The sequence below is a fragment of the Lepidochelys olivacea genome, assembly GCF_965140295.1.
Source record: "Lepidochelys olivacea isolate rLepOli2 genome assembly, chromosome: 4".
Taxonomy (NCBI): domain Eukaryota; kingdom Metazoa; phylum Chordata; order Testudines; family Cheloniidae; genus Lepidochelys; species Lepidochelys olivacea.
This window is the reverse complement of record NC_140414.1, coordinates 60,709,249-60,731,947: the sequence shown is the minus strand read 5'-3', so window position 1 is coordinate 60,731,947 and position 22,699 is coordinate 60,709,249. Positions and strand designations below refer to the sequence as shown.

Here is a 22,699-nt window from a genome sequence, read left to right as displayed (position 1 = left end):
ATGCTCCTGGCAGGCTAGATGAATGGGACAATAAACAAATCTTATTATACCCCTTTGAGGTCTCCAAGTTTAGGTAAGGTGATATAGGGATTGATACCAGCCATACTATTTTTTCAAGTTTTTGGTACTCTGCATTCAAAATGAACATCTCTGCTATGCCCTAGGTGCCTGGACTGCTTTCTGCCTTCAGAAAGTGCACTCTGGAGCAGCCAAAGGCCACTGCAAAATAGACCCCAGACTTATAAGAGTCTGGAAAAAGGAAAGCCCAATCTTCACTTTTCATTAAAACAGACATAGGTGAGGTAGGAAACAGTGGAAGTCACTGACTGATAGGCTAAGTGTTGGCCTGGTAAGCTAGTAGAAGAGCCCCTAAATGTTGGAAACCACTGATGTACCCTTAGGGTGACTTGTCTTCTGGTCATTGCTCTCTCTTAAATAATAATAAGCTTCAGTTAGTTTAGTCTCTTTTAAAAATAAAATAATAAAAAATAATAAAAATAACACCTTGTGCTTATACATAGAGCCCTGCATGGATACAAAATTTGTATCTGCACCCGATGCATCTAAATAGTCCATAGATATCTGCAGATTTGCAGGGCTCTACTTCTACAGTGCTTTCTGATCAAAGAACGCAGCACACTTCATAAACACTGGTTAATAAAGTCACACAGCATTCTCATGAGGTAGGCGGGTAGCATTATACTGAAATGGAATTCTATCAATCAACAAGGGTGCAGAGCTACTGTACAATCATTGAAGTACAACTACAGAGTTTTACACCAATTGCGCCATTTCCTGCTCTCTCTGACTGGTTCTGAGTGTTTGATTTGCATGATCACACTATAATAGAGCTGACTGAAAAACAGACAAATCTTCACAGACAACCTCAGGGAACTCATGGGTAAGGATCCTCTGGGAGAATAATATGAGGGGGAAAGGAGTCCAGGAGAGCTGGCTGTATTTTAAAGAATCTTTATTGAGGTTACAGGGACAAACCATCCCGATGTGTAGAACGAATAGTAAATATGGCAGGTGACCAGCTTGGCTTAACAGTGAAATCCTTGCTGATCTTAAACACAAAAAAAGAAGCTTACAAGAAGTGGAAGATAGGACAAATGACCAGGGAAGAGTATAAAGATATTGCTCAGGCATGCAGGAGTGAAATCAGGAAGGCCAAATCACACCTGGAGGTGCAGCTAGCAAGAGATGTTAAGAGTAACAAGAAGGGTTTCTTCAGGTATGTTAGCAACAAGAAGAAAGACAAGGAAAGTGTGGGCCCCTTATTGAATGAGGGAGGCAACCTAGTGACAGAAGATGTGGAAAAAGCTAATGTACTCAATGCTTTTTTTGCCTCTGTCTTCACAAACAAGGTCAGCTCCCAGACTGCTGCACTGGGCAGCAGAGCATGGGGAGGAGGTGACCAGCCCTCTGTGAAGAAAGAAGTGGTTCGGGACTATTTAGAAAAGTTGGACGAGCACAAGTCCATGGGGCCGGATGCGCTGCATCCGCGACCGCTAAAGGAGTTGGCGGATGTGATTGAAGAGCCATTGGCCATTATCTTTGAAAACTCATGGTGATCGGGGAGGTCCCGGATGACTGGAAAAAGGCTAATGTAGTGCCCATCTTTAAAAAAGGGAAGAAGGAGGATCCTGGGAACTACAGGCCAGTCAGCCTCACCTCAGTCCCTGGAAAAATCATGGAGCAGTTCCTCAAGGAATCAATTCTGAAGCACTTAGAGGAGAGGAAAGTGATCAGGAACAGTCAGCATGGATTCATCAAGGGCAAGTCATGCCTGACTAATCTAATTGCCTTCTCTGACGAGATAACTGGCTCTGTGGATGAGGGGAAAGCAGTGGACATGTTGTTCCTTGACTTTAGCAAAGCTTTAGACACAGTCTCCCACAGTATTCTTGCCAGTAAGTTAAAGAAGTATGGACTGGATGAATGGACGATAAGGTGGATAGAAAGCTGGCTAGATTGTCGGGCTCAATGGGTAGTGATCAATGGCTCCATGTCTAGTTGGCAGTCGGTATCAAGCGGAGTGTCCCAAGGGTTGGCCCTGGGGCTGGTTTTGTTCAATATCTTCATGTTCAATGATCTGGAGGATGGTGTGGATTGCACCCTCAGCAAGTTTGCAGATGACACTAAACTGGGAGGAGAGGTAGATCCGCTGGAGGGTAGGGATAGGTTACAGAGGGACCTAGACAAATTAGAGGATTGGGCCAAAAGAAATCTGATGCGGTTCAACAAAGACAAGTGCAGAGTCCTGCACTTAGGATGGAAGAATCCCATGCACTACTACAGACTAGGGACCGAATGGCTAGGCAGCAGTTCTGCAGAAAAAGACCTAGGGTTACAGTGGACAAGAAGCTAGATATGAGTCAACAGTGTGCCCTTGTTGCCAAGAAGGCTAATGGTATTTTGGGATGTATAAGTAGGGGCATTGCCAGCAGATTGAGGGACGTGATCATTCCCCTCTATTCGACATTGTTGAGGCCTCCTCTGGAATACTGTGTCCAGTTTTGGGCCCCACAGTACAAGAAGGATGTGGAAAAATTGGAAAGCGTCCAGCAAATGGCATCAAAAATTAGGGGACCGGAACGCATGACTTCTGAGGAGAGGCTGAGGGAACTGGGATTATTTAGTCTGCGGAAGAGAAGAACAAGGGGGGATTTGATAGCTGCTTTCAACTACCTGAAAGGGGTTTCCAAAGAGGATGGATCTAGACTGTTCTCAGTGGTAGCGGATGACAGAATGAGGAGTAATGGTCTCAAGTTGCAGTGGGGAAGGTTTAGGTTGGATATTAGGAAAAACTTTTTCACTAGGAGGGTGGTGAAACACTGGAATGCGTTACCTAGGGAGGTGGTGGAATCTGCTTCCTTAGAAGTTTTTACGGTCAGGCTTGACAAAGCCCTGGCTGGGATGATTTAGTTGGAGATTGGTCCTGCTTTGAACAGGGGGTTGGACTAGATGAGGTCCCTTCCAACCCTCCTGAGGTCCCTTCCAACCCTGATATTCTATGATTCACAAACACAAAAATTCAATTTCATTAAAAAAGTTAATAAAATGTCAAAATTCAAAACATATCAACTAGCTCTGCTGGTTAGCTCTTTATTCTTTCGTCAGCATGGGAATCCTTGTGCTATGACAACCACTCCTCAAAGAAGGGGAACTGGTACAGTCCAGTGGGTAGGGCAACAGTCCTGGACTTAGGAAACCTGTGTTCAATTCACTGCTCTCCCATAGACCTCTTTGAGATCTTGGCCAAGTTACTTAGTCTTGCCAGCCCAGGCCCCATTGATTTCAAAGGAAGTTAGGAGTCTAAATGCCTTTGAGGAACTGGGCCTCTGTGCTTCAGTTCTCCAGCTGTAAGACAATAGCACTCCCCTGCCTCACACTGATGCTGTGAGGATGAATACATTAAAGATTTTGAGGTGTTCAGATACTATAGTAATGGGCCCTTCTAAGTACCTTAGGGTAGGTCTACACTTCTGGTGGTGTGTAGAGTACAGACACTCCACGCGCTGCTAGCATTGGTATGAATAGCAGAGTAGACAGTGAGGCACAGCTTAGGTGAGTAGAACAGTGTGTCCTGCATGCCTGAATTCTGGGGTATACACTCTACATGCCCAAGCTGTGCTTCCCATGTCTATTCTGCTATTTTTAGCCGTGTCGTGTCCAGCTCTCTCCCTACTGCCCGAGGCTTTCCCTGTTGCAGTGAAAGTCTCGAGCAGCAGGGAATAGCTCTGGTATTGGGGAGGCAGCAGGGAAAGGCTCCAGCAGCACCCCATTGCCCGAACCTTTCCCTTTTGCCTCTCCCCTGCCGGAACCTTTCACTGTTGTGTGTGTAGCTACACACCGTAGTGAGTGTGAATGCCTTTTCCTGCAGCATGTAGCTACATGTACTCTACGTGCTGCCGCAAGTGTAGACAAGGTCCCAGATAGACTGTATGGTTATTTACAAGTAATTATACTGTGGCTATCCGAATCCCTGTACACTGTTTGGCTGCTATAATCCCTCGGCTCTGATTGATTTCTATACTCAGAATTGTCATGGTTTCATTTTGGCAACAAGAATTCTTCGTCACCATCTAGTCTCCTTTCAAACTCCCAAATTTACATGAATTGGAAGGGGGTAAATCCTGAAAGAAACGAAAATGGGTCTATTAAAGAGAAATTCAATTCCCCCCTGCCCACATACACATAAAACAAAAACGAATGGAAAAACCCACCATATACTCTGAAGAAGAGCAGGGAGTAGAGAACAGTCAATGAAGCTTCTTGCATCTACTTTTTAATGGTACAACACATAGTGATGTAGGGATTTTAAGTGAGCGATTAGCAGAATGGGTTGGGAAATGAAAAGATACTTTGTGAAAAATTTCAAAATAGTTTCTATTTCACAGGGTTTGATGTGGACTCATTTTCCATTTTTCAAAACATTATGAGCAAATTACTTTACTGAAACCTTAATAAGTATTATACTAACATGTTTTCTACATATTTTACAAAATCATTATCAAGGTCCTTTACTCAAAGTGTCAATAATTTAATAATGATTTTGACAAAAGTGTCAATAAAATGTCCATTAAAAGTGTGGAAGAAAATTTCACAAAATCAAAGAAAATTTTGGATATGTTGGGACATTTTCATAGAAAGTTTCATTTTAGAAAAAAGTCCATTTTTCAACTAAGAAATATTTTTGTGTGGAAAATTTCAGCCCATTATAGTGAAATGCAATAAACGTGAATGAAATACTGTATACAATAATGAAAAGTTATATGCATAGAGCAGTTTTTATCTCAGTATTTTAAAATAAATAAACCCCAGCAACAACACCCTTAAGAGAAAACCTATATGCAAAAGAAAAGTGACTTCAGCTTTCCAAGAAGGAGTGTCTTTCCTCTTCAGTCATCCAAGCTGCCTGTTAAGCACAGACCTCAGTCCTTACAGCCTGTGGTCAGCTCCTAATTGGCAAAACCATGCCAGGGGAGGGGCTTACCCTATAAAAACTTATCCACCATTTTGAAACTCTTTTCAAACAAACACAGCTCTTAATGCAAAGAAGCATGCAAACAGGTAATTTACTGTTTCAGTTAAATGTTATATTCCTAACTGAATCTGCACCAAAGAGAAATTTCCCTTTGAAAACAGATGATTTAGATTATAAGTTATTTCTCTTAAGGTTGGCGAAGGAGAAGAGAGAGTGTAGAAAAAACAGCAATAGGGAGAGATGACCGCTCTGGAACAGATACATTCCTTCACCCAGCCTGTCTTCTCTAAAATTACAAAAGGAAAGGCAGGAAACAGGGAGAAGGAAATAAAAACCCATTAATCCTATGCATTTCAATCCTAGTGGCATATTCAAAAAAATGAAGAAAGAGATCAATGGAGCTGCTTGCCCCACATTTGGAGTCTCAGATTGGCTTTTCACTATGTAAATGGATGTTTTCCATACTTATGTACTAAGTTTGTGATTTAGTTGGCCTGTTAAGGCAACTATGTTTAAAAACTAGGCTCACAGAGTGTCATTAAGGAAACCTTACCACAGGTACATTACATCCACATTGTAGCCAGTTGGTAAAGCCAGCTGTGCATTGAGGACAAGTTGCATTAGCTATTGGAATATATTGCTTATAATGGCAGGGTTCACAGCATCAAGCTGAGTCTCAGGAATAGCTCACTATGCAGAAATTTTGTTATTGCTCCCTCAAAGTTGCTTCTATCAGTTTCAAGCTTACAGTTTTTCCCCCATCTTCTTTGGTCATATCAGCAATAATAATATATACTTATATAGTGCGCTTTGTTCACAGATCTCAAAAAAGAAAATTACAAATGAAGGATAAGTATCTTATGGATGGAGAAATGGATGGAGCCCCAGAGAGTAATTGTCTAATTTCACACCATGAGCTAATGACAGAGCAGGGATCAGAATCCAAGTCCACTGTCTTCTATCAGCTGAACTGTGTTGCATCCTCTGATCTGTGTGTTTTTAGCATGTTTTTTAGCATGTTCTTTCTTTATGTATATATATATAAAACAATTGAATAGTCTTTTATAACAGCTACACGATGTTGTGCTCATGTCAGATGCCACTAGCTCACCAGTGTAATGCCAGGTCAGAAATTTCATTGGAGATTCCCAAGGATTTCATAAGTGCTGCAGGAGTTAGTATGGCGTAATTCAACAGGTGCTGCTCTTCCTCCTGGTCCAGTAACGATGTGCCAATGACTTAGTGTGGGTTTAAAAACACTGGGCTGTCAGAGAGGCTGTCTTCTGAATGCAGTGCAAAACCACAGCCCGGATCACATCAGTACTCCACTGAATGTTCTGAAAGTGTAAGGGTGTTAATGTGACTTGTGTCCTGGTCAAATTCAATTACATTTTAATACTGACATTCCCTTTTTGCTTTTATTTGCTTAGGATACTCTTCAATACCTATACTAATCTGTTATGAGGTTTTTGTTCCCACGCTTAGTTTCAACTCATAGCTTTCTGCAATGGGTGGATAGCTGTATAGTTTAAGTTTGTACAGCATTCTGGATCCAGGCTAAAATATGGTATATTAGAGTGGCACAGCAGCAAGACTGTAGTTAAGGTTGCATCATCATTTCTATTTAATGGCTGACCTTCTAAGTCCTCTGAAATCGATGTGTTTAGTTAGATTACATTGAAATTTGTTGTGCCCCAGAAAGGTGCAGAGTAGGGTTGGTGGTTATTTGGGGTTATTTGCACTAGGGGTTGCAGGGATAGGGTCATTTGACCAAAGGGTTCATGAGGTACAACTACCCCCAAAAGTAGTTTCCTCCTCCTGCCTTGTACTGTTAAACTGAGAGATGCTAATGACAGGATGAATCAGACCTTGTAGAGATTGATGGGTGTGAAATCACCCTTCAATTAACATAATTAAGGATAAGTTAATCACAAGCCCCCACCTAAGACAAAAGGAAGACTGGACTGGACTGAGTGGCTGGAGGTTGCTACAATTCGAGTCATGGATGGCAGTTTTTTTGGGGAGAGGGCAATGTCTTTGGGGAAAAAATAGACATGCAAATGTTTCCTGGAAGGGGTATTAGGAGCAGAGAAGTGGGAGAATAGGGCAAGAGGAGTTTAGGATTGTAGTGCATGGAGGAGGGTTATCAGGAGAGTGATAGACGGGGGAAAAGGGAAAGAGGTTGGGGGCTCAGGTGAGGGAGGTATGATGCACCCCAACCTTCCTGCCCCCAGCTTTGCCAGTGCACCCAACCCCCACTGTAGCCCACAGCTCTGCCAAGGCACCCGAGCCCATGCACAACTCCTGCTCTGTGGGGCAGGAACTATCTGTTATCATAGTGGCATGGCAGCATCACTATAGTTAAGGTTCTGTCGTGACTTTTGTTTAAAAGTTGACTTTTCTAAGTCCTCTAAAATTGATGTGCTTAGTTGGATTCTGTTGAAATGTGGTGTGCAGATTAGGGTTAACGACCCCCCTTTGGGATCATTTGAGCAAAGATATAAGCCCTGGAAACAAAAGCCATTTTCTAAAAGTTTCTAGGTGCTTTTTGCACAGAGATCTGATTATTGATGTGACGAGGATCAAAATGGTCTCAGTCTGTCGAGTTTTACCGAAGGTGGTGGATGGCACTCAAACATTTTGGGGAGACCCAAATTGAGACTGGGACTTAAGGACATGTTCGCTTTACTTGAGTAGATGTGCGGACTGGAAGGATTACACTGTGGATGCACCAGTAAAGAAAAAACCATCAGAGTGTTTCTATGAAGCTACGTGCTTGCCTGAGTAGTTTGAGGAAATGTCATGACGTCATTGGCCTGGTGAACACCCCACCACTGACGTTTCTAATTCAAAACTTTGTGCATCTGTGCAATAAAGATTTAATAACTGATGTTGCTGCAAGTTGTCTGTTATAATACTCATGCAAACTTAACTCTGGCCTCTCTCAGCAATTCCCCAATAAGCCCTTTCCTTTTAATAAAGCCACATACCTTTACTCTGCCAACCAGTTACTGAAATGTACAAGCTCTTCACTTCCTTTTACAACCCATTCACTTACCCACAAAATTCCATCTACCATCATTACATCATCTAACACTAGCTTCTCAGCATGTTAGGTGAAGCTCTGTTTCTTGCAACGCTTGTACATCACTTGTTACTGAAACAGTCAGAGTTCACTTCTGGAGTGTCCTATGGTCATTTGAGTACTGAAGCATTTAGCAGCTCATACAAGAGATGCTGTACTAACACCAACACAGATGTGGTAGGGCTTAGAGTTCAATTTTTAAGGTTAGATTGTTGTTAGGTGAAAGTATGCCCTACTGCACTGTAGTGTGTGTCAGTCTTGTGTGGGCTCTCTTCCTACAGCGGAATTTAACCCTGCTTGTATTATGGTGGTGCCTAAAGCTTCTGGCTGGGATTGGGGCCTCATTGAGCTAGGTTCTGTCCAAACACATCAGGCAACATGGTCTCTGCCCCAAAGAGCTTAAAATGAAGGCCACAATCCTACAAGCTGACCCCTGTGGGTGGTCCCTTGCATGTTTTGAAAGTCTATTGATTTCAGTGGGACCTCCACATAGGTTTGTGGGTTTGGAAATGTGGAGTAGCTTGCAGGATTGGGGTCTAACTAAAGACAAGAAATGCAAGGGAATTTAATAAACAGTAACAGGAAGCAAGGCTGGAAGGACAAAGTGTATCAGTAAAAACAAATACAAATAATGATTACTCAAAATTATGTGCACATCTTGATGGTAAAAAGGGTTTTGTGATCATGTGGGATGGATTTTTTGTTCTAAAATTCGGTCAATATGGCCTTTCAGTTCTTATTTCATTAGGCAAATTAAATGTTTACACTGTTAATTATCATAGAATCATAGACTATCAGGGTTGGAAGGGGCCTCAGAAGGTCATCTAGTCTAACCCCCTGTTCAAAGCAGGACCTAATCCCCAACTAAATCATCCCAGCCAGGGCTTTGTCAAGCCTGACCTTAAAAACCTCTAAGGAAGGAGATTCCACCACCTCCCTAGGTAACACATTCCAGTGTTTCACCACCCTCCTAGTGAAAAAGTTTTTCCTAATATCCAGCCTAAACCTCCCCCTCTGCAACTTGAGACCATTACTCCTCATTCTGTCATCCGCTACCACTGAGAACAGTCTAGATCCATCCTCTTTGGAAACCCCTTTCAGGTAGTTGAAAGCAGCTACCAAATCCCCCTCATTCTTCTCTTCTGCAGACTAGACAATCCTGGTTCCCTCAGCCTCTCCTCATAAATCATGTGTTCCAGTCCCCTAATTTTTGTTGCCCTCCACTGGACGCTTTCCAATTTTTCCACATCCTTCTTGTAGTGTGGGGCCCAAAACTGGGCACAGTATTCCAGAGGAGGCCTCACCAATGTCGAATAGAGGGGAATGATCACATCCCTCAATCTGCTGGCAATGCCCCTACTTATACATCCCAAAATACCATTTGCCTTCTTAGCAACAAGGGCACACTGTTGACTCATATCTAGCTTCTTGTCCACTGTAACCCTAGGTCTTTTTCTGCAGAACTGCTGCCTAGCCATTCGGTCCCTAGTCTGTAGCAGTGCATGGGATTCTTCCATCCTAAGTGCAGGACTCTGCACTTGTCTTTGTTGAACCGCATCAGATTTCTTTTGGCCCAATCCTCTAATTTGTCTAGGTCCCTCTGTATCCTATCCCTACCCTCCAGCGGATCTACCTCTCCTCCCAGTTTAGTGTCATCTGCAAACTTGCTGAGGGTGCAATCCACAATCCTCCAGATCATTGAACATGAAGATATTGAACAAAACCAGCCCCAGGGCCAACCCTTGGGACACTCCGCTTGATACCGACTGCCAACTAGACATGGAGCCATTGATCATTACCCATTGAGCCCGACGATCTAGCCAGCTTTCTATCCACCTTACAGTCCATTCATCCAGTCCATACTTCTTTAACTTACTGGCAAGAATACTGTGGGAGACTGTGTCAAAAGCTTTGCTAAAGTCAAAGAATAACATGTCCACTGCTTTCCCCTCATCCACAGAGCCAGTTATCTCATCATATATACATTATTATACACTTGAACTATGGTTTCACTTCACAGCTATCCGAGTAATAGCAATATACTTCTGTAAAGTAATTAAAAAAATAACTCTTATTCATTCTTGTTCTATTCTAAATTTAGGATTGAGTTTAAGCTAAATGGAGTATAATGATCTTTTCTTTTTTCCTAGATGTATAATTGTTTTATGATGATTTGTTCATGTTTTATGTAACAGTAGAAAAAATATTAACTCAGCACTGTTAGCTTTTTTGAAATATTTTCATATAAAATACTGTAAAAAAAAGAGAACCTAAAAGGTCTCACTTCACAACACCTCTCATTTTAGATAAAATATTAATGCTAGCATCTTTCATAGAGAATAGTGCAATGGATACTGGTTCTTTGAAGCACTGAGGGGGGCTAAGTTTGACATTCCCTATTTTGTTTTCAGTGGATGGCAAGTGACCTTCAGAGCCTGGAGCAGCAGGTCTCTTGAGCCCTGATATCCACTTGGAGCAAAACTGACCACTCTGGCCCATCCCAGATCTGATTCTCAGTTGCGGGGGTGTGGATTAGTATTGGCTTTCAGCATAGACAAGATGTTGCGTAAGTCACCCTGCCCCCAACTCTCCCTCCAGTGCTATGAATAATAAACACAGTGAGAAGCTGCCAGCAAATTGATGTGCTGCCAGTGCATGGCTCTTTCTCCCCACCCACCCTTTTCCCCCTGCACTTTGCTGGACCTGCGAAGCCTAGTGTGGGTGGAGGTGAAGCACATCTGGAACCAGCTGGTGCAAATGACACTAGTAAGTGAACAGACATTCTAAACCTAACCCACCCAGTGGGAAAGAGACTTAGGTCACAGGAGAATAGAATGCAGAGTATTATGATGATGAAAAAAAATCAGTGTTTGTTTAAGGATCAGGAAGATTGACCCAGCCCCTTCAGATTGCCAAATATTACACGAAGCATCATAAAACCAAATTCTAACCTCTTGTTGTCTTCCCATTAGGTCACATTAAGCTTTGGCAGTGAGGATGCTCTTTCTTGGTGGTTTTCTCATTTGTGGTTTGCATTTGGCCAAGCTTACTTTTTAAAATTTATTTTATTTTGTAAATGGTCAATGATAGAGTAGAACTCTAAAGTGTTCTGGCCAAAATTCACTGCAAAACCATTTTGTATTAGAAATAGTTTTTTGAAGAATAGCTAAGAAAGTAGAACAAAGCATTTCAAGCTGTGACGTTCCCCCACTGGTGTTATCTGGACTGGTGATCTGCTAGGTCACTCCAATCCTTGACTCTGGGAGCCAGCCTTACCCTGCTCTGCTGTGAGAACCCCCACTCCTGGACTGTTCACGCACAGCCTCTAGCATGTAAGCTGCTCTTTGGATTGTGCAACTGAATGACACAAGCCAATATCTCCGGTCCCAGACAACCTTAGGAACCTCCGTCTTGCAGTGTCCAGTTATGCCTGCTGGTTGCTGCAAGCTTATATGAGTTCGTCAATTTAACAAAGAAATTAATATGTACCAGGCTTGTTCTCCCAAGGGGAGTCTCTGACACTCTTCAATCCAAATGCACTACTTCATGTAAAATAAACAGATTTATTAACTATAAAGATAGATTTTAAGTGATTATAAGTCAAAGCATAAGAAGTCAGATTTGGTCAAATGAAATAAAAGCAAAACGCATTCTAAGCTGATCTTAACACTTTCAGTGTCCTTACAAACTTAGATGCTTCTCACCACAGGCTGGCTGGTTGCTCTTCAGCCAGGCTCTCCCCTTTGATCAGCGCTTCAGTCGCTTGGTGTGGTGTCTGTAGATGTAGGTGGAAGAGAGAGAAGAGCATGGCAATCGTCTCTCCCTTTTAGCATGTTCTTTCTTCCCTCTTGGCTTTGTCCCCCTCCCTTTCAAAGTCAGCTGAGCATTACCTCTTTGCAGTCCCCAACTGCCCAAAGAAAGCAGGGTGACTCATTCAAGAGTCCAAAAGATCCTTTTGTTGCTACCTAGGCCAGCGTCCTTTGTTCCTGTGAGGCTGGGCTGGGTTTGTCCCATACATGCCCTGATGAGGTGTGAACTGTCCCTCTGCTCTTGGAGAGTTTTTACCTGGGTTTATTTTAAGTCATGAAGACACATTTTCAGCCTCATAACTATATACATGAAATTATAACCTATAATATTACTGTAACAACAATTACTATAACATCAATGCTCAGTGCATCACAAGCCTTTCAACGACACCTGACATGACAAACTTTGTATTAAATACCACACAATCATTTTATAAAGATGAACATGGCGGGTTAGGGTGTTCCTACAAGGTTCAGAATGTCACACAAGCCCATATTGAAATAAAGAAAGGAGATTTACTGATGGCGTTGAGCCCCTCACCTTCAATTGTTACCAATTTCTTACCCTCTGAGCGTCTACAAATCTGGTGTCTTGTGGATTTCATCACATAAGTAGCTATTTCTCCAAACTGAGGAGCAACCAGGAAAATGAATGAATATACTCTCTCTTCCTCTAAGATTTATTAACCTTATAACATGCTTGTTTATCCTTCCTTTGTAGACGCCTTGGTTTAGACTGTTTGTACTTACAGTAATTCAGTTTGGCCATTACTATCAAAGCACCAAGATGTGATTCCAAATAGATATTTTCCTAACATTAAGGAATATTCAGTGTAGGTGTGGTGGTATAATGGATTGTTTCCTATATATGAACTTTCTAAAGTATGAGAAAAAGTATGTAGGTACAAAGCTGGTTGGGAATTTTCCTTAATTTTTTTTCCACAGAAAACATGGTTTCCCCAAAATCAATATTTTCCACAGATTTTACCAATATTTTTCAATTTTCCGATCTAAACAAAACATTTTGGCTAAGGTTGACCTGAATTAAAAGTTTGGCATGTCAAACCAAATTAAAATACTTTGTTTCAGGTTGGCTTGATGTTAATCTATGTCTACTCGAGGTTCCAAAGTGCCTAATGCTTCCATTCTCTGCAGTGAGCTGGGCTCCCTTGCCTGACTACATATGCTGCACCACAGTCTCCCCTCTGGCAGAGCCACTGTGGTGCATCCTGGGACTGCAGTCTGTCCAGGGAGCCCAGCCCAGATGGGAGAATGGTGGCCCAAGAAATCCCAGCTGAATTTCCTATTAGGCAGCTGACAGGCTCAGTTTTATGTTGAACCTACACAAAACAAAACTTTTTGATTTGGGAATGTTGAAACATTTCATTCTGATCAAAAATATCAAAACAAAACCTTTCAACATTTCTGAATCAACTTTTGGAAGTTTTCATTCAGAGAAGTTTACATTTTTGGGACAAAAAACAATTGGTATTTCCCTTGGGATGGAAATTTTTGATCAGCTCTACAAATAAGTAAGAACAGTGGACAGGCAGTGACCATATGACGATATTGTTCTCAAACAATATCACTTCTCAGATTTTGAGATGACAAGATTTTCGGGGAAAATATATTGAGTTTGTGTATGTTAAAATGAAAAAAATAAATAAATCTGAAACTCTAGGTTCCAGCATGGGTTACCTTTCCTTTAATTCTGTCTGTGAGTTAAGTGTTTGTATGGGCACCAGACTAAATACTCTATAATCCAAAGACCTTTTTTTAAACACATGCCAGAAGCAGCACGGGCAGCATACTGACTAATCAACGGGCTCTGACTTTGAACTGGAGAGACTACAGTTTGGGGATTCTGCACCTAGACAGTCCTTGGCCCCTCTGCTGACATTTCCAAGAAAGGTGGCAGCTGTGCCAGTGGCTTAGCTAAGATGGGCAACTGGGTTAGGAACTGGACTGAGACTATCATTCTACTGAGGTCACCAACCAGCTTTCAGGTTGTAGCGATCTTTGGTCATTATTGACCTGGGATAGATCTGTGCTAGTAACCAAAAGATGAAAAGTTCTCTAGACCATTACCAATCCCCTGAGAAAGTCAGTCCCCCAATTTAGTATCCTTGTCTCTAAGTTCAAGATGGTTTAAGTGCCCCCAGGGCTGCTTGTTGTAGCGACTATAGCATAGTACTGTTGTTGGGATGGGGACACAGCTGTGATGAGACATAAATCAGGATCCCTTTTACTGCTGTCTGGGGGGAAGTTAAAGATTAAAAATAAAAAGTTCAAGATTCCCGTCACCTTTTCAAAAAGGAAGGGAATCTTCTGGTATACTGACTAATATTCCTTCTAGAAAACTGATTCAAATCTCTAAGGCTATGAGTGAGCTGTGGAAATTGGCTGACATATTTACATACACAATAACTGCACTACTCTTATTTTATTTTAAAGTACTTTGGGCTATAACTTGACTATAATGTAAGCTGTACCAAAGTTGTCTTTTATTAGTAAGTCCTGACTCATGCAGATAATAAACCTCCTCCCTGTAATAAATATGACAGACATAATAGTGTTAAGACACTGAACTTTATTTCCTGGCCCCAATCACCTGACTTGCATTAGGGTTATGAAGGTTAATATCCCTGTCATGTGCCAGTGGTTGACATCCACTGACTCTGGTGGCTACTGTTACACTTAGAGAACATGAACTGTGGTATGTTCTTATGCTGTGCACCAAGACCTCTCCCCACAATTGTTTCTCTTTACTACTCTGAGTTTACAGCCTCTTCTAGAGTCCACCAGTACTGCTCCAAGGACTAGAAAGTGGAAATCGCTCAGGAGCAGGGGAGGTGTTTCTTTTCCCCAGAGACATGCCTCTGTAGTGTCTCCACCCCCTGACACCTTCAGAAGAAGGCCTAAAGCTAAGGTGCTCAATTTGGATGCACTAATATGTTGTTGTGATGACATACTGCCCTGACTTAAATGCTGAGGTGATATCACATTGCCTTGTCGATAGTGGGGAAGCGGTAGACGTGGTATATCTTGACTTTAGTAAAGCTTTTGATACTGTCTCACATGATGTTCTCATAAACAAACTTGGGAAATGCAACCTAGATGGAGCTACTATAAGGTGGGCGCAAAACTAGTTGGAAAACTGTTCCCAGAAAGTAATCATTAGTGGTTCACAGTCATGCTGGAAGGACGTAACGAGTGGGGTCCCACAGGGATCAGTTGTGGGTCTGGTTCTGTTCAGTATCTTCATCAGTGATTTAGATCAGTGGTTCTCAAACTTTTGTACTGGTGACCCCTTTCACATAGCAAGCCTCTGAGTGCAACCCCCCCTTATAAATTAAAAACACTTTAAAAATATTTAACACTATTATAAAAGCAGGCTATGGGATGGAGAGTGACAGCTCGCGACCCCCCATGTAATAACCTCACATAATAACCCTGCAGGCTCTTGACCCGCAATTTGAGAACCCCTGATTTAGATAATGCATAGAGAGTATACTTACAAAGTTTGTGGATGATACCAAGCTGGGAGGGGTTGCAAGTGCTTTGCAGGATAGGATTAAAATTCAAAATGATCTGGACAAACTGGAGAAATGGTCTGAAGTAAATAGGATGAAATTCAATAAGGACAAATGCAAAGTACTCCACTTTGGAAGGAACAATCAGGAGTTCTGCGGAAAGGGATCTGGGGGTCATAGTGGATCACAAGCTAAATATGAGTCAACAGTGTAATGCTGTTGCAAAAAAAGCAAACATCATTCTGGGATGTATTAGCAGGAGTGTTGTAAGCAAGACACAAGAAGAAATTATTCTGCTCTACTCTGCGCTGATTAGGCCTCAACTGGAGTATTGTGTCCAGTTCTGGGTGCCACATTTCAGGAAGCTTGTGGACAAATTGGAGAAACTCCAGAGAAGAGCGACAAAAATGATTAAAAGTCTAGAAAACATGACCTATGAGGGAAGATTGAAAAAATTGGGTTTGTTTAGTCTGGAAAAAAGAAGACTGTGAGGGGACATAGTTGTTTTCAAGTACATAAAAGGTTGTTATAAGGAGGACGGAGAAAAATTGTTGTTCTTAACCTCTGAGGCTAGGAGAAGAAGCAATGGTCTTAAATTGCAGCAAGGGTGGTTTAGGTTGGACATTAGGAAAAACTTCCTAGCTGTCAGCATGGTTAAGCACTGGAATAAGTTGCCTAGGCAAGTTGTGGAATCTCCATCATTGGAGATTTTTAAGAGCAGATTGGACAAACACCTGTCAGGGATGGTTTGGATAATACTGAGTCCTGCCATGAGGCAGGGGACTGGACTAGATGACCTCTCAAGGTCCCTTCCAGTCCTATGATTCTATGAAACAGTAATGTCACTAGGTGAACTGTGATTATTTTGTAGCTCTGTGTGGTGCTTATTTGGGCATCACCCCTTGCTTCTCTTTTTCCTTCTCTCCCAATTCTTTCTCCGTGGCAGAACAGAATGCTATCTGTTAACGCATCTGGGCATATGTGGTTCACACGAGGGGTGCTCAGAGCACTGGATGTGTCCCTTGATATTATAGTCGCTCCCATATTAACATTCATCACCTCAATTGCACATAAAGTCCATGCTAGTAACATGATACCTCTCCTTACATGACTTCAGTTAATTATTTGCCATTTTCATACAAAACTTTTGGCTTCTATATGAGCTATGGACAGTATTCTTTGAATGCCTGAGCTACCATGTTTCCCTGCTAAGGTGACAGTAAGCACTGCCAGTCACATGGCTAGGATTCAGGGTGGGATAAGTGCCACAGTAAACTGAATTTGAACTCTGTTTTTTCCATCCCTCCCCAGGGATCCATAACTGTCTAAACATCACGCTTGGCCAGCAAAATTACTGTTGATGTGCAGCTGGTTATAGAAAACATTGGTATGTTATCATGAGCATTTCTGATTTTTTTTATTCAAATGCTAAAGGTGATTTAAATCACTTACTCTAATCAACAATAAAAACAAGTTTGATTTAAATCAATTCTAATCTTTTAGTTTGTTCCCCTTTTGGTGGTAATTGAGCCAAAGCATTTCTGAACACTGAATTCAAACCAAAATTCTCTGATGTAGCAAAAGTGTAGATTGGGGTAGTCAAATTTTTTTTTTGTCATGGTCCAGATTTGTTGATCAAGGTATAGTCAAGGTCCAGACTCCAGAGAAAATAGGGTTTAAAAAAAAGATAATAAGTAAATAAAAAGATTTTGGGGTCCATTTAAAAGCATCTGGGTGTGTGTGTGTTGGATTTGTCCTGTGGTCTGCCTGTTGACTTCCCCGGTATATGTCTTGTTGGGGCTGCGACCTGGCTTAATAAGTTACAGTTCTTCAGAATTTTCATTCAGTGTTATAAAAATGGAGAACTCTTCTGATTTGCTGGACATTAACTTATTCATCAAATAATTTATTATTTTAAGCACTCAAAAGTGTGCTAGGCACTTCACAGAAAAGAGTACAGCTCTTCAGCTAGCTTTAGTCTAGCTTCATTGACTTCAGCGGAGCTACACCAAATTACACTGGCTAAGGATCCTGGCCCAAGAACTTTGTCCCAAATTGCTTCCAGTGTAAATTCAACATGACACAATAAGTAAAGGAATAAAGGTGGGAGGGAGGTCATCTCAGCAAATCAGTTCAGTGAGGTAAATGGTCATTCTGATAATTGCATTAGTTTGTTTTTAAAAAAATATTCCCTCCCTGAGGAAATATTTGCGAGCTCTGTTAGAATTAAATAAAAAACATGGAAACTGGCATGTTTGTTTGTTTTCACTTGTTTGGGGGAAAGGGGCTATATTCAACAACAAACTAGACAGTACATTGTTATTTGTAAACTATGAAAAGACTGCCAGAAGCATCTTACCTCAGGAAAAGATGAAAACTACGTAACAGAGGTGTATACTTATGCTTGTCAACTCCCTAAAAACTGAACACATTGTAAAGGCCTCCAAAATGTGGCACAAAGGGACAGAATGCACAGTTGTCAAATTTTGCTCTTTATGCATACATCTATTTAGGTACACTGCTGGGAAAGTACAAATTTTGCTACTCCCTTCCTTGAATAAATGTGCAATATCTGTAAATTTAGCATTATAAATTTTCATATCAACAAAAATAATAACTATGAAATCATATATGTACTTGCCACAAGTCTTTCACTGTTTAAGAACATAAGAACGGCCGTACTGGGTCAGACCAAAGGTCCATCTAGCCCAGTATCCTGTCTTCCGACAGTGGCCAAAGCCAGGTGCTCTGGAGGGAATGAACAGAACAGGTAATGATCAAGTGATCCATCCTGGCAAACAGAGGCTAGGGACACCATCCGTGCCTAACCTGGCTAGTAGCTTCTCCCTGCATTGCTGTTTTCCCTGGTTTCTCCATGGGTTTTTACTTCCACCTCTCCTCCAGGGAATGAGGAGCCCCCACATGCACTTCTGCCAATGAACGGTAAAAAGTTATACTCATCACTCTGAAACTGCCTGGCTGGTAAACATGGAGCATGAATATGGGAGTCAAGGGAAGGACTGGTGGAATACTTTCCGTTTTCTTGTCAAATACGAGGAACTCTGGTGATGTCTTTATGTGAAAACTGCACTTGGATGCTGGAGATAAGGCTGATCAAATTTTACTGATGAAAATGAATGTGGGACCAGAGTCAATGTCACTACAGTTTCCTAACTGGCAGAACATGAGGGGCACAAAATGTGATCTGCCTCTATTTGCTATAGATGATAAAAAGTTTGGACAAAGGTAAAGAACTACAGGAAAAGCTACTTTCTTTTAATACTGTGTGTTGCCTTCTGCTTCACCGTAGACCTTCTATCGAGAACTTCTCCCAGGTGTTTTCTGCCTGGTTACTTGCGACAAATGTCAAGAAAGAGTATATCTCCTCCTTCTTGACTTTCTCAGAGTACAGAGCTGTTTGGATCTAGAGATTTAGTTTGGTCCATTACAGAGCTAAGGGCTTAACCACAAAATTGAAATCAAATTAATTTGTGTGTGTGTGTGTGTGTGTTCAGGATCTGGCCTGTAACTGTGAAGTTCTCTTAACCATTCTCATGCAGCACTTCCTTTCTCATAAACAATCAGCTGACTGGAAAGATGGTGGCTTCATGTTACTTTGATCATTTTAAATTATTTTTCAAATTAAGAAATTATTGGTGTTCTACACATGTTTGCAACTATATGAAGTGATTCTAACATTTTAAGAATAAATTGCAGTTTCCCTTTAAGTTCCCAGTGGATCACCCGATCCCACTGGAATGCTGCATAAGCACTTATAAATCTGGCCCTGCACGGATCTCCACAAGGTGTTAAGGTGAGTCCTGAGTTATTCTTGGAAATGGATACAATTTGGAGGACTCTAAAATGTGCTCACAGAAGGTGAAAAAACCCAGAAAGTATGTGTTCTAAAGAAATACACACAGCTGGAAAAAAGAACTGCCAATTAATGTTAATTTACAACAGGTTTCAAGAGCTTGACTTAGATCATAAGATGAATGCGGGGGGTGGGGAGAGGGGTACACAGAAGGGAATCGTGTAGAAGTTCAGGAAAGGATACAATGTGCTGGGGAAAAAATGTATAACCAACAACATCTGGAAACTGACTGAAAAGAGGAAACAAATGAAAGTGCAACTCATAACAGAAAACAGAATCCACATTGCAAGCAATTAGGAAAGATCAAAAATATCCCAAGAATGATCTTGTGGTCAAGTGACATGCTACAAGAGACAAATGTGGTATCTTCTAACTTGGAAAGCAGCATCTATATTTCTGCATCCAAACCTGTGCAATATTTAGCCTACCCAGATGTACTAGCTGGAAAGAAAAGGTGCTAGGATTAATGGAGGTGGGTTTTCAAAGATAGGTATAAATGAACAAACTCCTTTGCCCCCTTCATGACTCTACTGTCCATGATTGTCTTAAGACCATTGTAGTTCTTTTACAACCTGAGTATGTAGCTGTCATTTCAGAATAACCTACCTCACTTATGTGCTACCAGAGGAGCATCTTTGGTTGTCTGTACATAATATATCATTGGATAAATACTGCATCAGCATGACTGCTCATAAATCATGCTATCATCACTCTTTCTGATCATATGGAGCCAATAAGAGCTTTCCCTATCCATTTCAAAAGAATGCAGAATAAACCATTCAAAGCAACCCTAGCACACATGGGTTTAAATGTTACAACTGGGTTTTGCTCAGTTCCAGTAATATTACTTAATAATGAACTATTCTGCGTCTCAGGCGATACGCATATGTGCATCACTCAAAACACACGCTGGCAATACGTACACATGCTACTGGATGCCTGGTTACCTGAGGACAGAAGTGTATGGGGAAACCATTAAAAATGTTATGAGTAATTTGGCAATTTTCCTCATAATGGACAATTCTTCATGTTACACCTGAGTTTACCTCCATACTCTCAAAAACCTGTGCGTTATATCATTTCTCATGAGATAAGAAACTCACAAATGCTTGGAACCAAAAATAAACATGATGGAAAAACCTCCTGGTAAAGAAATCAGTCCCATATATTATCTCTATTTAAATACTGAAAAATAACTTAAAATGATAGATGAAAGAGGAAGCCACTGTCTTACTAGTCACCTGATTGTTTATAAAAAAGGAACTGATGCTACATGAGAACAGTCATTGAGTTCCACAGTTGCTGAAGCTGTACTGGGCCCTGTGACCCTTACTGTGATATCTTTGACTACAATTACATCTTATCAAGGAGAGAGCTGTTCGCCCCACCAATCCGCTGTGGAGAATGTGGCGCCCAGTCCAACTATATGCTTTTGAAGACAACGTTATCCCCACCTCCACCCCGAGTTTACTTTTTAAAGATAAATGGTAAAAAGAGGCAGCTAATTTTTTATCCCTTCAATGTGTTCTATCCTTTTGCAGAAACACATTTTGTGTCGGGTTTTTTTTTGTTAAATGTAAAATATTAAAATGATCCCGTACCTTCATCTGCTTGTCTTTTAGATTATAAACCCTTCAGAACAGGGATTGTCTCTTCTCTATGTTTGTACAGCCCCCAGCACACCATGCCCGAGTACCCAAACACAGCAATTGGGACTACCATAATACGTGTTTAAAAAAATGACCATACGGCACTACTATTCCTCAGCAAATACTCAATATTAGTTACCACAGCCTAAGTCTCATGGGAGTGGAAGCAATGTGTACAGCAGAACTTTGCAGCAGCCAATCCAGACATGGGTTGAAAAGCTGGTTCTGTGCAGATGGCACCTCTGTGCTAACCCCCCCTCCTAACTCCAAATGTCTGAGTGTACATGTACATACTGTACATGCCTCATGGCAGGGCACAATTTCAGCTGTAGTGTGTTAGCCAAACACTGGTCCATGGAACACTTAAGGATAGTCTGTGGGAGAGCTCACTGGTTCTTCCTCCTTGTTCTTAGTGGCTACATTTAATTACACAAAAGCTAAAAAAAACCCACTGTTTTCCTCATAGTTGCCACAGGGATGTTATATGGTAGACAGTGAGCTAATCTACAGTATTAGTTTGAGAATCCCTGTGTACAGATGCACTTTATAACTTTTTAGCCTTTTATATTTGACTTTCCCAGGCACATAATGTCACTCCCTATTTGCTTATTAAAAAAAAAAATGTAACAAAGAGCAGCAAATAAATATTCAAAATCCAGTAGTCCCAGTTACTTGGTTTATAATGTAACAATGTGATGTGAACAGACTTTGCAGGACATCAAGAAACCATCTTTTTGCAGGACATCAAGAAACCAGATCGTGATGATTGGGAGTATGGGTTGACAGCAATGGAGTGTGCCTTGCACCTGGAAAAGAATGTGAACCAGTCACTCCTTGATCTGCACAAGCTGGCAACTGACAAGAATGACCCTCATTTGTGTGACTTAATTGAAACTCACTGAAACTCATTGAAATTGTCTTGTGGGGTTGCTGTCTTAAAAAGATGTCACATGCCTGCCTCAGACTTTTCTTATACTGTAGACAAAATGGCTGAAAATACCTCAGCTCAGCAGTTTGTATAGGAAAAACAGGCGTTAATATAGTCAGACAAATTGTCAATTTGGGCCCAAGCCATCATGTTCTGAGCACCTTCGATTTCTACTCATCAGTGGGAGTAGAGGGCACTCAAGACTTTGGAGGATTGGTCCCTTAATGGGTAAATGTACACTTCAGGCCTGGTTCTAGGAGAAATGTATCAATGAATCCTGCACCAATTTTGCTAGACACTGTACATGGCTCCTGTTTAGTTTTATGTCTTGCGTATTATTATGAAATTCACTCCTCATGACTGATCTTCAGTGCAATGTGTTCTTTGTTTAATTCTTCCTGTCATATAATAAAACTAATAAAAATGACATTTCTAGTCCGGAAATCATAACGTTTGAAAGAATCACAACATTTTGTTGCTAATTTTAAAAAAGAATTTAAAAAATACTTGCTGGCTAAATGTCATGCTGTGTGTCTTTGCAATCTACATTTTTAGGAGCAATTAGTTACAATTGCTTAACAGAAATGTGGGGTCTTTCTCTCATTCTGTCTTAATACACTTTTAAAAAATACTCTGAAATGTAATTTTCTGACTAAAATACTTTTTTTTTTTTTGGTATTTTCCCAAATCATATTTGGAAATTCCTTTACCTCTGTTATAAGTGATTGAGCTGGGAGTTATTCCTCATCTTATTGCTTCTCTTCATCCTTCAAACCCATTCAAACAGCTGTTCCTAAAGCTTTCGTGTTGTTTGGGGGGCTTCCCTGT

At 41.1% G+C, this 22,699-nt stretch overlaps 1 protein-coding gene across 7 annotated transcripts in view; it reads left to right on the top strand.

Moving 5' to 3' along the window:
- Positions 1–22,699, top strand: part of ANAPC10 (anaphase promoting complex subunit 10) — a 211,338-nt gene that overhangs the window by 125,964 nt on the left and 62,675 nt on the right. Inside the window, exon 5 of one of the 7 annotated variants that reach the window (XM_084625666.1) lies at positions 21,684–22,261. The exons of 2 other annotated variants lie outside the window; for them this stretch is intronic. In XM_084625666.1, the coding sequence (XP_084481792.1) occupies positions 21,684–21,845 (162 nt within the window). In that variant the 3' untranslated portion in view covers positions 21,846–22,261. Of the gene's footprint in view, positions 1–5,813; positions 5,955–16,731; positions 16,797–21,683; positions 22,262–22,699 lie in introns of those variants that run through there. 4 more of the 7 variants (XM_084625671.1, XM_084625669.1, XM_084625662.1 and 1 more) reach the window with 4 other exon arrangements.